Consider the following 14,990-nt stretch of genomic DNA (forward strand, 5'->3'; position numbering starts at 1 on the left):
TACATCAAATATAGTTGATCTATTGCTTATAGTTGAAGAAAAACAGACCAAAACACAAAAACTTAACACTGAGAAATGAACCGTGAAAATGAGGTCAAGGTCAAATAAAACCTGTGAGACTGACATGTACATCATAAAATATTTCCATACACCATTTATAGTTGACCTATTGCATATAGTATTAGAAAAAAAGACCAAAACTCAAAAACTTAACTTTGGCCACTGAACCATGAAAATGAGGTCAAGGTCAGATGACACCTACCAGTTGGACATGTACACCTTACAATCATTCCATATACCAAATATAGTAGACCTACTGCTTATAGTATCTGGTATATGGACTTGACCACGAAAACTTAACCTTGTTCACTGATCCATGAAATGAGGTCGAGGTCAAATGAAAATTGTCTGACGGGCATGAGGACCTTGCAAGGTACGCACATACTAAATATAGTTATCCTATTACTCATTATAAGAAAGAAATTAACATTACAAAAAATGTTGACTTTTTTTTCAAGTAGTCACTAAACCATGAAAATGAGGTCAAGGACAATGGACATATGACAGAAGGAAACTTCGTAACATAAGGCATCTATATACACAGTATGAAGCATCCAGGTCTTCTAGCTTCTAAACTATAAAGCTTTTAAGAATTTAGCTAACTCTGCAGCCGCCGGATCACTATTACTATGTCGAGCTTTCTGTGACAAAAGTCGCAGGCTTGACAAAAATGGCATTGACAATTATTCACTTAACAAATGAATCACTTTCATTCAAATTGGGTCAACCAAATTAAAGGGTGTGACTAAAAGGATGATGGATAGGGGCAGACATTTTGGCTTGTAACAGGTTATTTACTGACCCCCCTCAAAAGTTGTTAGAAATATTTTTTTTGTCCCGTGCGCAATGAGTTGCGGGGGACATAGAAATACTGAGTGTGCGTCCGTCAGTCTGTCTTGTCTTGTTAGCCCCCGCTGACGGAATGTAGGATCGCTATGTCTCGCTTTTGCAACAAAAGTCACAGGCTCAACAAAAATCCAAGCATTATCATTTTGTTTATGTATTGTGGCAGCTATTTCAAAATGGTGACAGGCAGATAATTTTTGACACTCAAAACAAATTTTAAACACTATATATAATCATGATAATCAAACTATTTATCATTTTTCATTGAAATCTTTGCCAAAAAATTTCTTTTGTCCTACCAGTTCTTACAGATTTTCTCAAGTTTTGTGAGATCTTTTTACAGAAAACCTAAATTTATATATATATTTTATTCCAACTTTAAAAAAAAAGACATTCTATATATACATGTATGCCAGTCCCAAGTCAGCGGCCTGTAATTCAGAGGTTATCTTTTGTTGTTCTATTTTATATTCTTTTTTTTTTATGATTTTGTACATAAATCAGGCCATATGTTTTCTCGTTTGTATTGTTTGACTCTTTGTCATGTTTTAAAGCTTTTATAGCTTGCAATCGGGTATTGGTTTTTCTCGTTGTTAAAGGTTGAACAATGACCTTAATGATTCTTATATATAGATCTACATATAATGCATAACAACTGTGGAAAATTCATCCCAGTCCTACCTTTATTTCTTTCATTTTTTGCATTTTGTTTGCAAGACAGACAGACAAACATATGGACAGGAGGACAGACAACAGACAGGCTGATGGACAGATTGATTGATTGTTGGTTGCTTAACATTCAGTGGCAAATACTTCATGCATGTTCAGAGTGAGAACAAATTAACACTCTTTTTACACAAAGCATCAGATTTAAACTCCCCATTCTGACAGGCCAGGCTGCATACATTGTACTTGTGCATCCCGCATAGCCAGACGGCTGCCCCTCTCTGGCAAGGGTTTCACTGTAGGTTGGGAAAACACCAAAAAGCCCATATATCTATTCCCCAATCACCTTTGGGTGTAGACAGACAAAGAAAGTAAACACTAGAGTTATTGCATCCTTGAAGTGCAGCTCTATTATGATACGGTAAATAAAATATCCATTTAAAATGCCTTACTGACATTACCTTGCTGCTAAACTGGAAACCCATCTTTTCAATGTTCCTGATAAATTTTCCGGTTTTCTGTATTCTACTTGTTACCTCTGCTATCATCAATGTTCCACTGTAAATAAATAACATACAAATAAACACCACCAAAACCTCATATATAATCAGAATAAACACCACCAAAACCTCATATATAATCAGAATAAACACCACCATAACCTCATATATAATCAGAATAAACACCACCATAACCTCATATATAATCAGAATAAACACCACCATAAACTCATATATAATCAGAATAAACACCACCATAAACTCATATATAATCAGAATAAACACCACCATAACCTCATATATAATCAGAATAAACACCACCATAACCTCATATATAATCAGAATAAACACCACCATAAACTCATATATAATCAGAATAAACACCACCATAACCTCATATATAATCAGAATAAACACCACAATAACCTCATATATCAGAAAATGTAATGCCATAATCAGTTACTTGATTTATGAATTTGTATTTACAATGCCATATGTATATTTGTCTCATGTGTATATTTAAAAAAAAAGAATTATAACAATTTTTTTAATCAAAATTGTGAGGATTGTTTATATCAGTTTAAAACAAAATCATATCACTGCTCTTTCAATGTTAACTTTTTTTCTCCAAAAATATTATGTTTTCTCTTTAAGGAAGTTAAGATAGTGTCATTCATTTGTTCTTTATTTTATGTCTATAAATCATGCAGTGTGGTAAGATGTGCATTTTTTGAAACATTAAAAGCTGTAACACAACTGTCATGTTTAAATAGATTCTGATTAAACAGATGCTAAAGACTAAGTAATTTTGTATTGTTCTTGTATTGTCACATTTTCACAAATATTTTTTTTAGTACTGGTTGCATTCTGATTTTTAAAATAAATCATAACGAGAATATGTGCCCATAGGACACCATACCCTATTCACAAATCACATTTTCATGTTCTGCAAACCAGAAAATCTGGGTCAAAAGCCTAACTTGGCATATATTATTTAAAAAATAATCATTATGTACAATTGTCCGAAGTTTCAATTTGATGGGACCAAAACTTCATAGTTAACAAAAATGTTAGCATTTAAAATAAAATACTAGAAGATAGCACTTATAAAATGCTTTATGAAAATCCAAAGAAAAAAGTTATCTCCCCTTTATATGTAAAAATAAAATGCTTCGCCGAGCGCAGCCTGATACAACCGCAGAGGTCGAACCCTGAAAAGTTGGTGCAAGTTTGGACACAATATTCTAGCTTGATTCTGTCTGAATTTGGATTTTGATCAAATTTTCGACATAATATAGGTTTTTGACACAAAATAAATGTGGTGAAAGATCTTAAAAATTTGAAATAGGTTGAAATATTGGTAATAATTTTCAATTGAAGATTTCTTGCTATTGCGCAATACTGTTCAATTGGATATTTCTTGCTATTGCGCAAAACTATGCAATTGAAGATTTCTGGCTATTGGACACTATTGTGCTATTGCGCAATACTGTGCAATTGGATATTTCTTGCTATTGCGCAATACTGTGTATTGGGCAATACTGTGCAATTGATGATTTCTTGCTATTGCACTATACTGTGCAATTGAAGATTTCTTGCTATTGTGCAATACTGTGCAATTGAAGATTTCTAGCTATTGTGCAATATTGTGCAATTGAAGATTTCTTGCTATTGCGCAATACTATGCAATTGAAGATTTCCTGCTATTGCACAATACTGTGCTATTGCACAATACTTCATATAATAATTTACACGTCATGTTTGGTGTGTATCTCCTGCCATATCAGTATTTTTTGCTTTTATATATAAATCAGAAATAATCAATGCAAAAATGGAAAAAATTATGAAAAAAAAAATCACCCTCCCCCCCCCCCCCCCCAAAAATTTTTTTTTTTTAACATCCGTTTTAGTAATTACCCACAAACTCATTTCAGCTTTCCCTTTGTGGTATGGTACCTTGCAGTACAATTTCAGAGAGATCCATACAGTTAAACACAAGTTATAATCATGAAACTAGAAAAATGCTTGTTTTTTTACCCCTTTTGGCCCCTAATTCCTAAGCGTTTAGAGCAATTACCCCCAAACTCAATCCCAGCCTTCTATTTGTGGTATGGTACCTTGCATTACAATTTCAGAGAGATCCATACACTTAAACACAAGTTATTGTCATGAAACTAGAAAAATGCTTGTTTTTTTACCCTTTTTTGGCCCCTAATTCCTGAAAGTTTGGAGCAATTACCCCCAAACTCAATCCCAGCCTTCTATTTGTGGTATGGTACCTTGCATTACAATTCCATAGAGATCCATTTACTTAAAACACAAGTTATTGTCTGGAAACTAGAAAAATGCTTGTTTTTTTACCCCTTTTTGGCCCCTAATTCCTGAACATTTGATGCAATTACCCCCAACTCAATCACAGCCTTCCTTTAGTGATATGGATCCTTGTGGTACAATTTCAGAAAGATCCATACACTTACACACAAGTTATTATCTGGAAACAACAAAAATGCTTGTTTTTGGCCCCTTTTTGGCCCTTAATTTCTAAACTGTTGGTACCATAACCCCCGATGTATCCCAACCTTCCTTTTGTGGTATTGAACCTTCCAGTAAAATTTCATAGAGATCCAATTACTTAAACTAAAGTTATTGTCTGGAAACCAAATGTGTCTTCGGACGACGACGACGACATCATACCATGACGCAAAAAAATTTTTTTGCTGTTGTATAATAAAACAATTGGAAATCAAGCAAAATATATTCTACTTTTGTAAATATATTAGTAATTTTAAGATAAAATCACATTTATTATAAATTTGTACATTTAAATGAGAGCTCTTATCAGTAAATTGCATTTGTGTATTAAAATATGCAAAAAAATAGACCCATTGTGTTCTGCTAATCTACAATACAGAATGTTACACCATTTAAGATTATTCAGTATTTGGATATTGATGTCTACATTAAATCAAATATACCCTTTCTTCAACACTCTGTTAGCTTCCGTCAAATAGTCTACCAAATTTGTCCCCATTAAAGACAAACAAAACACAGCAATATCTAATGAGCTGCCTGTCAATGGAATCTGGAAAAGATAAAGTAGCTTGGGTTGATATATATGTAGAATCTTAATTCAAATACATAAGGGACCTTTCCCTAGATGCTGGACTAGTGAAGTAAATTGTTAACAGCAGTAGTGCAATATGTTGTTGAATAAAAAAAAAAATAATATCTTTACATATGTTTTTATGTATCTTTCTATTCTTAACAATAAGCATCTAATTATAACAAGTACAATGTATTACATAAAAATGTATAACAGGATAGTAGAATATATGTTTTTAAGTATGTATCTTTGTTTTCTTATTTTTTAACATTTTTAAACAGGTAAAAATATCTTGACTAACTAATGATGGAAATTGTACATTTGTTTAACCCCGCTGCATTTTGCTGCCTGTCGCAGGTCAGACACCTCTGGCCTTTGTAAGTCTAATGGATTTTTGAATTTTAGTTCATTTATTGTTTTGGAGTTAAGTGTGACGTCCATTTTCACTGAACTAGTACACATTTTTGTTTAGGGGCCAGCTGAAGCCCTCCTCCAGGTGCGGGATTTTCTCGCTGTGTTGAAAACCCATTGGTAGCCTAGGGATGTTTTCTACTCTTTTGGTCAGGTTGTTGTCTCTTTGACACATTCCCCATTTACATTTATAAGGTTACTTAATTTGTTTTCAAAATAGCAACAACATATAGGTTTTTATTGAGTTTTTTCTGTAATTCTATTTTTTTTTTTATTTCCTGAGTTTATATGTATATTATCAGAAGTCCATTACTAGACGAAGTGTGCAACCCGCTATATAGTAAGGCGATCAAGTTGTCGCCGTACTTCCAACTGTGATTGAAACGGGATTTGAGCGAGATTGCTATTAATAGTAACAAAAATCAATGGCCAAACTTTTTGTGATGCATTCTGGGTAGAGATAATTTATGCAAAACACCCTGTAACTTAATTAGCACACAGTTGAAAGTAATGTTTGATTATCGACGTGTTAATGAATAGCAGATCCTATCAATGCCATATCATATCAGTGTCATGAGACATTATGATGGTTTTAATGTTAAACGATAAAAATGTTTGTATAATTACTTCCATGGTATAATTTATCAACTTATGTAGAAAAATTGTCAAACGGAATGAAAAAAAAAAGCTCCGTGACTTCTTAGTACATAAACGTTTGGTTTTAGAATTAATTGTGAACAAATTGCCATTAAAAAATTGGCAAGGAAATTTAGGTCGGAAAATTGTGTATCCATATGCAGTACAAGTAACACTGGAGTATTAGGAATGAGTTTAATAGGAATAAACTTTATAATTTATATTTATTTTAAGAATATGTTACGGTTTACAAATTTCAAGAAATAAGATTTTTTTCTAAAGTTACAAGGGATTTCTGTAGATATAACCATTTTTAGCAAAATTAACAAATTGTACCCTCAATTTTGAAAAGAGAAGGGAAAATAATAGTATGCCCTTTCTTCAATTTCGAATATCTTCGATCCTGCGTAACTGAGATCTTGACAGTAATACTACCTCGGTGATGGTGTGGACGAACAAAGGTTATCATTTCAGTCAGATATTGTTACATTAATGACTTATCCGTCAAAATACATGTAAAAATGCTGTTCACAACACGTGCTTTCGACATATAGATTTTATAGGTTAAAATTGTAAGAAAAGTTGCGATCACGATCTTTGTTAACAAATGAGTAATAAATATAGATTCTTTATGTATTACTAAGTATACTTCATACTGAAATATGACGAAGTCCTACTTCAAAAACCTAGCTGTAGGACAATTTGATTTAATTTGTTCAAATACTAAATCAATCTCAAGGGTTAAGTTGTGCCGTAAAGAAATAAAATATTCCCTGGAATTGTCCGGTTCCAGCAGTAAAACCCTTTCTTACAAGTTTGGGATATATACATTAATAACAGCCGCATCAGGTCGGAGAAGGGAATTTAAATCTAGCCTGGCATCCTGACCCAATCTAATACTTCGTCGAGCAGTTAGCCAGGATCCCAGGCTACTTTAAATCCACTACCACGCGTTTTCAGAATGAATGTTACGTTCTCTGATGCTAAATAACACTTGCGACAACTCTTTGATTGGATATGCATAATATATTTGCCACTGAACGCCGAGCTAGCAACACATGATAAAATTTTTTTTTAATTCCGCATGATCTACGGATGTCTTCATTCTTGTGAGTATAAAACAACAAAAAGGACTTTGCAACACTGACTCACGTATACATCTTAATGATGGCGAAACATAATTCGTCAACACAACGTTTATTAAAAAAAAGAGGAAACTATGACTATATTTTGACAAAAACAACTATATCTATTAGATAGACGATACATTTTTAGTCCGACACGGCAGATTTTATAGTTTCTCATTTGCCTTTGCGCGATGAAAAATGGTACCAATGAATTTGTTTATAAAATTTTATATCATTTTCTTAATGTTGACTGAATTAAAATGAAGAAGTTAAATAACACTAAGTCGGCTCACTTTATTTACAACAAACTGATAATTAATCAAACGCTCAAGGAGACTAATTAACAGCTATCTGTTCGATGATAATATTTTTACCCATGATTCCATAGTTATAAAACGAGATTTGGGGGGACCACCAATGGCGCTTTCCACTGATAAAGGGACATCGTGATCGCCTTACTATATAGCACAGGTTGCACACTTCGTCTAGTAATGGACTTCTGATATTATGCATGTATATATTTCTTTATGTTTGTCAATATGAATAAATGAATGAACATGAGACAAACATTCATGAAACAGGAACCAACAAATACTTGTAAGATTAACATTGGTACCAAACATAGATCTTTCATTTCAACTGTTTGTATATGCCATTCAAATCCTTTCTTTAAAATGATATTCTATTATTGTTTGTTTGTTTAAAAAATAGAGTGCAGAACAACAGCATGCATTAAGATCCCAAATTAGATATCAGTTTATTTATTTATTATACCTTGCATTCAATAGCAGAATAAGAATCACAACAGCATCAATAGTCATAGAACTTGTAGTCACATTATTCCCAATAATGTAAAAAAAAGTCTATTTAAACATGATAAATGACAAAAAACCTCCCTCTGTATGAATAATTTCAGACTTGATCTTTATAGGAAAGCATTGATCATAACATGTACAAGAGGCTTGAAATTGGTCAAAAGTCCCCTTACTCAATCAGAATGTTTGTCAAATCAACCTTGTTTATTGATTTTACACTATCAAATCGATTAACATTTTTCATGTCAGGACATATGATTGCTTGCTAAGCAGCACAACTGAAAACTTAATGTGTCTCATTGGCAATTGTACCACATCTTTCTGTTTTTATATGGCAATTTAGAGGAGTCAAACATACACGATGGCAAAGTATCCAACAAGTTAGTTTGTTACAGTTCAAATGGTTTATGCTACATAGGTCCTTAATCCTTGTAAAAAAGTTTCAAAAATTAAATGGAAGTAATGTATGATCAGTCGCACATATTGACAAACATTCTTAAGTATTCCAGCATTATGAGATAAATGGTCTTGGAGGTATAGCAGTATGGTATAGTTTGATTCTAGTTGTGAACCTCAATAAAGCTATTGGTAGTTAATACATTATCTGACAAATATTGAAACAGACCAAGCTCTAGTTTTGGAAGTCTATAATCTGATTAAAATACAGATCCAGAGTTCAAGCTTTGCTTAATACAAGGATCTGACAACACTCTGCTTTACTTTCTGTTCTGGTAATTATTACATCAGCCAATGATGTTTCAGCCTTCAGATTTTTAAAGGTGCAAATTAATCTAATAAAACCAGAGGATCCCGAAAGGTCATTAAAACAGGAAGTAGAATAGAGCATTTTCAGATCCTTGTATTAAGCAAAGCTTGAACAGAGAATCTGTATTTTAATCAGGTTGGGAAGGTTAGAAATGCATAGGAAATATTGCACTAAATAAGGATTGGATTTGGGTCAGGTGTCCAAATCCCCAGTATTATTTTTGACTGGGTTTCTTGACAATTAACTAATCTGGTACCTTTTCAATATTACACACTGTCACATGCTCATTTAAAGCCACAAGATCGAATGAGTGAACTTTGTTAGGGACACTTCTGGCTATCTTAGCATCACCACATCCAAAATCTCCTATAACAGCTGTACTGGCACTGAAAAAGAAGAAAGGATACATGTCTGTTCAATCTTTTCTTACCAAAATATGTGGTCTGTCCTGGATTTCTGGCCATAGGGGAAAATTACTCTTCTTTTACATTTGTAAGGACATATCGATAATTGTTTCAGGTATGGTTAAAAACATACCCATCATTTTGTTACTTGGATATATTGTTTTGTGCCTCATAGTAATGAAAAACTTAGCTATTATTCAAGTCAGGAGCCTGTAATTCAGTGGTTGTCGTTTGGCACTCCAGCTTCCACAAACCAAAAAAAATAATAACCACCACAATATTGCCAATAGGTTTGAAAGTGATGTTAAACACCAACAATCAATCATCAAACAACCATAAAAAATGAGAAAAGTATAGCTTTAATAGAATGATAGAAAGGGGTGTCATCCTGAATTCCTGAAAAAACTTAACACTCTTTCCCGGATCCTAAAAAATTAATCATTAATTCCAGAGTCCTTATTTAGTGTAAATAAAAAATTACCACAAAAAAAAGGCCCAATCCTGAATTTCCCCTCCTAATACAAAACTTATATATATATATATGTGCAATACATGTATTCAGTATTTACAACAAGAAAAAAGAGTAAACACTGACCCTGCTTTGATTTGTTTGATGATGAGATCTACTGGATTAGTTGGCCATTTGTTCACCTGGTTCTGAAAACCTTCATGGTAACAATGGAATGCTTCTGTATCACCCTTGAACAACTGTACTGCTTCAGAACCTGTCTGGGTATACAGCTGCTCATTAATATACCTAAAATAAAGAGTTATCTCCCATTGTAATAAATAATTACATGTGATTGCTTATGGTGTTTAAACCACTGTTCATCTAACATACATCTCCAATTTAATTCTCAAAATATTTTGGTTTTTCAAATTTCTCATAATTTTCTAGAATAAATTTTTGTTTTGTGTGTTGAGCAAAAAAAACTGTTTTGTCCATTGTTCTCCAATTTCTATGATGATAGGATTGTTGAACCAAAAACATAAACATATAGCTAGGTCTGACATAGTCGATTTCCTTTTTTGTTTTTTCAGTGAGTAGTCTTTCCTTTACTTAAAGAGAGCCCCAGTATTTCATCAAGTTTTATTTAAAATTTTAAGGAACTGGGATATATGAACCTATAGACTATTTTCATATTACCTATTTTTGACAGAGTTTATATTTTTCGACAGGTTACCTACTCTTTGGAAGGACATCCTGGTACTTGGTCAAGTGAGAGCAATGTAAAGAAGTGAAATCAAGCGGTACAATTTTGGGGGAAAATTAACTGTTTTATGTTTTCTATACATGTATGCTCTACATGACAAAATAATCGAAAAAACAGTAAACTTTCGCACTAAATTCCACGGATTATATGATTACTTCTACTTCTTTTGTTTGCTCTTACCTGTCTGAGTACCAGGATGTCCTACCTCAGATTAGGCAACCTGTCTAAAAACTATATAATCCGAGACCAAAAGTCGGTAATATAAACATAGTCTATTAACATGATTAACACAGTTGGTTTAAAATACAAGCCTTAAACTATAAATTGTGTAGAAACAATTATACCTAATGATTATCTCTATCATGCCTAAAAATATATTCATGGAGGACTGGGGTTGAGGTAGGAAGGCATTTTGTGATACATGTATATCTCTTTGTTAGGGTCGTAATGTGGGTACCTTCATGACGAATAACGGTAAAAATTCTTGACCAATGATGTTAACGGTAATTTTGGTGCATGACGATCAAATGTACACTCTTTTTTAGACGATACAAAAATCGACTGATTTTGACTAATCCTGGTAATTTTTTTCCAAAAATAACGGTAACGATAATTATATGAGACCTCTGACGAATCACAATAAGGATATTTTGACGAATCACGTAAAATGTTAACCAATTTGATGCTAAGGGTAGACGAAAATGGCCGTTTCACGCCTGACGGTAAAGGGCATTGATACCCTCCTTTATCACTCAAAGATAAGCGATACAAATAAATACACATGAAGTTCAGTTCAAACTTTCAGAATAGCTTTTGAATTCTGCTATTTTATAATCATTTTCGAAAAAGTTCAAATTAATTCAATACTAATCAGACTTATCTAAACATTGCCTACATAACTAACCTAAACCTAGCAGATTTCAGTTGGTCCATCATTCTTTCACGTAATGATATTGGAGGCTTATGTTTGTCTTTTTCTGGCGTATTTGCATCTTTCTCTGGGTTGTGTTCAGCTTTTTCTTTCTTGTCCACCTGGTTAACAGTAGACTTGGAACCAGTCTCTATTTTCCCTGTACTGCTAGAGTTATCCTTTGAACTGCTACTATCACCTAGAACTTTTTGTAGGGTTGATACCTTAAAAGGTAACTTTTTATTTGTTTTTGTTTGCATATCATCTCTGAAGTTATGCTTTTCAGTCTTATGAGCTTTAAACTTTTCAAAGTCACTTAATGATTTTTTTCCTTCTGAAACTATTTTCACAGGCTCCTCTGTCTTGCTTAATTCTTTAGCCTTTTTATTGCTTTGTTGAAGTTTTGACACATCATTTGATTTCTTCTGTGAACTATTTTCCTTATTTATACGTGTATGTGTTTTTACATCTTCAGAAAAAACACCTGTTGTTTGTTCAGATTGAACTATTTCATTATTTGACTTCTTCTTGGGACTTTTTCCCTTACTTTTTTTAATATGTTCAGAATGAACTATTTCATCATTTGACTTCTTCTGTGAACTTTTTCCCTTACAAGTTTTAATAGGTTTAGCAACAGTTGTTTGTTCAGCATGAACTATTCCATCATTTGTACTTAATGTTTTGGCTTTCCTCATTTCATCCAAATGTTTATATTTATTTTTCTTGCTTGAATTCTTTTTCTTTTTTCTTCTTTTCTTTTTTGCTTCTATTTCACAAGTTTCTGAATTTGAAATCTTTCCACCACTAGACTGTTTAACATCATTGTCATTTTCAATATTTTCCTTCTTCATTTTTTTCATCCTTTTCGTTTTACCTTTCTCAATTTTTTCATGACTTACTGCATCAATTTGATTTTCTGGATCATGTTTCCTTTTCAATGTTTTCATTGTTTCTCTTTGTTTCTTTTCTGCAAAAATCTTCTTATCACTTTTTATTTTGTTTTTTCTAATTTTTTCATCACTTTTCAATTGTTTCAGCTTTCCTTGTTTTGTTTCATTTTTCAACTTTTTAGTTATAACATCTGTAATGTCATTATCTGTTTTATGGTTATCCTCAGCAATCTTCCTTTGTTTTTTTGGTATATCTTCATTGACTTGTAATTTGCTTTGTCTTTTTTTCTTTTTTACCTTCACACCAGGTGAGGGAGTAAGTTGATGCTGTAAAATACACATTTGTCAAATGAAATTTACAATTTCATAAATAAAACCATGATATATAATTTTCTTAATGTTTATATACACCACTATGAAAAATTACTGTAAACAGAACAGTATCTATTGACAGTGTTTGAAGACACCATAAGAAGGTCATGCCATTGTTTAATCCCATGTATACAAGTTTTTACTTCCCCATCTCCAGAATAATACTACTTTTTGTAATCACTGAATACATCTATTGTCATCTGGAAAATGGGAAAGGAGCTTAAGATTTTTTCATATAAAAAAAAAATTGCTTAAACAAATCATTTTTCAGCATAAAATAAACATTGTTGTAGTGTGACATTGACTATTCGACAGTATATCAACAATTTTCTGAATTAAACTTTCTTACATAAAGCTTTCATAAAATCATTCTTCTATAATATAAATAATATGAGATAACTTTCAAAATCTAAATTGGATTGAAGACTCGAACTACCAGGTTGTACAGAATGGGCACATTGCATTTGCGCCAATTTTTACAAAATCCAATTTTTCATTTGCACCAAAAATTGAAAACTACATTTGTGCCATTTTACAAGTAACATATAACAGAAAATGTTATTCATTGCTACACTCTTGAATAACTAAGTAATTTCATACTCATTTCTAATACAAAACTGAGAGTCACTTAGGTTTAAATCTAAATGGAGTTCACATGATTGAGGTTTCAAGATTGACATTTTCAATTTTACATCAAACAGACCATTAGATTTTTCATGTCAGGGCTGTTTGTGTTTTTCTAACTTTTGAAGGCCGCACGGTGGCCTATAATTGCTTTCTTCCACTTAATATGAACTTTGGTTAAAGAATTGTGTTTTAACATTATTATGAAAAGTCTCTCATTCAGAACGTATCAGTGTATAGTTTATTCTACATTGGCTAGAGGTATAAGGAGAGGGTTGAGATCTGACAAAAGTGAAAACATAATTTACCACGCCACATTTTTGCGCCTGTCCCAAGTCAGGAGCCTCTTGCCTTTGTTAGTCTTGTATGTTTTTTTAATTTTAGTTCATTTATATGTTTTGGGGTTTAGTATGACGTCCATTTTCATTGAACTAGTACATATTTTTATTTAGGGGCCAGCTGAAGCCCACCGCTGGGTGCGGGATTTTCTCTCTGCGTTGAAGAACCATTGGTGGCCTTCCGCTGTTATCTGCTCTTTGGTCGGGTTGGTGTCTCTTTGACATATTCCTCATTTCCATTCTCAATTTTATAGTGCTTTCATTATGGTTATGATGACTGATTTCGGAGGAATATGTTTTATCATGCAATCAAGAACTGTTTTAAAGTTAGTATTAAAAGTCTCTTTTGTATAAAACTATTTTTTATATTATTCACATGTATTTACCTATATTAATGGCGCAAATGAAATGTTTCATTTTGGCGCAAATGAAATGTTTTATTTTGGCGCAAATGAAATGTTTTATTTTGGCGCAAATGAAATATGGTTTGTGGCGCAAATGAAAGATTATTTTGGCGCAAATGAAATGCCAATTGGCGCAAAAGCAAAGGACCGGTACAGAAGATGTCTTAAACGATTAAGAATGGTCTATAATGAACATTTAAATATATGATCAAACAAAATGTTAAAAGGGGCTTTATCAACTCAATAATGGTAGATGCACAACTTGAATAATTGATCCACATTCTGGGTTTATAACTGAAGATTTATTTACACATAATTGTTACAAAGGTACAAACTTAGAAATCATTCAGGTCATACATTAAACCAAGTCAAAGCAGTTCATCAGCATGATCAGAATTAAAATATTGATTATAATAAGAAAAGAAAGCAAAGCTTTCTCATTGAAGTATACCCATAACCTACTTTTTTCACATAAAATATATAAATGAAAAGACAGCATTTTTTACACTTTTCCCTACCTTTTGAAATAAGTCATTAATTAAGGGACCGCCTGCAGAATCAAATAATTGTTTATTTAACTGTACTGCACTGCTATCCACCGTCCACTCTGATAAGTCAAAGTCCATTCTGTAAATCTACGTTTAAAAAAACAATATATTTGTTAAGTAATACTGAAAATACATGTATCTATCTGGTGTGACATATTTTTTAAAGCTTTTAACTTTTGTCACTGAAGACCATCATAATGGTACTCTCTATTACCATGATTACATGTATTAAGTCTATATCTATATAAAGTTATTTTGATGGTGATTTTTTTTTCATGCAGAAAGTCTCATTTTACCCAGCCATGGACATGCATGACATGATGGAACCTTTTATAATAATATTTACAAAAAAATTC

The 14,990-nt window shown here is 32.4% G+C and overlaps 1 protein-coding gene across 5 annotated transcripts in view; it reads right to left on the reverse strand.

Annotated features, from left to right (window-relative positions):
* Window positions 1-14,990, reverse strand: part of LOC127736698 (ribosomal RNA-processing protein 8-like) — a 54,371-nt gene that overhangs the window by 24,861 nt on the left and 14,520 nt on the right. For 4 of the 5 annotated variants that reach the window (XM_052247281.1, XM_052247279.1, XM_052247278.1 and 1 more), the window contains 6 exons: window positions 14,605-14,721; window positions 11,453-12,675; window positions 9,930-10,091; window positions 9,187-9,316; window positions 5,048-5,154; window positions 1,633-2,130 (listed from right to left, as the gene is read on the reverse strand). In XM_052247281.1, coding sequence (XP_052103241.1) covers window positions 1,866-2,130; window positions 5,048-5,154; window positions 9,187-9,316; window positions 9,930-10,091; window positions 11,453-12,675; window positions 14,605-14,712 — 1,995 coding nt within the window. In that variant the 5' untranslated portion in view covers window positions 14,713-14,721 and the 3' untranslated portion in view covers window positions 1,633-1,865. Of the gene's footprint in view, window positions 1-1,632; window positions 2,131-5,047; window positions 5,155-9,186; window positions 9,317-9,929; window positions 10,092-11,452; window positions 12,676-14,604; window positions 14,722-14,990 lie in introns of those variants that run through there. The other variant, XM_052247282.1, reaches the window with a different exon arrangement.

This window comes from Mytilus californianus, unplaced genomic scaffold (assembly GCF_021869535.1).
Source record: "Mytilus californianus isolate M0D057914Y unplaced genomic scaffold, xbMytCali1.0.p SCAF_35, whole genome shotgun sequence".
Lineage (NCBI taxonomy): Eukaryota > Metazoa > Mollusca > Bivalvia > Mytilida > Mytilidae > Mytilus > Mytilus californianus.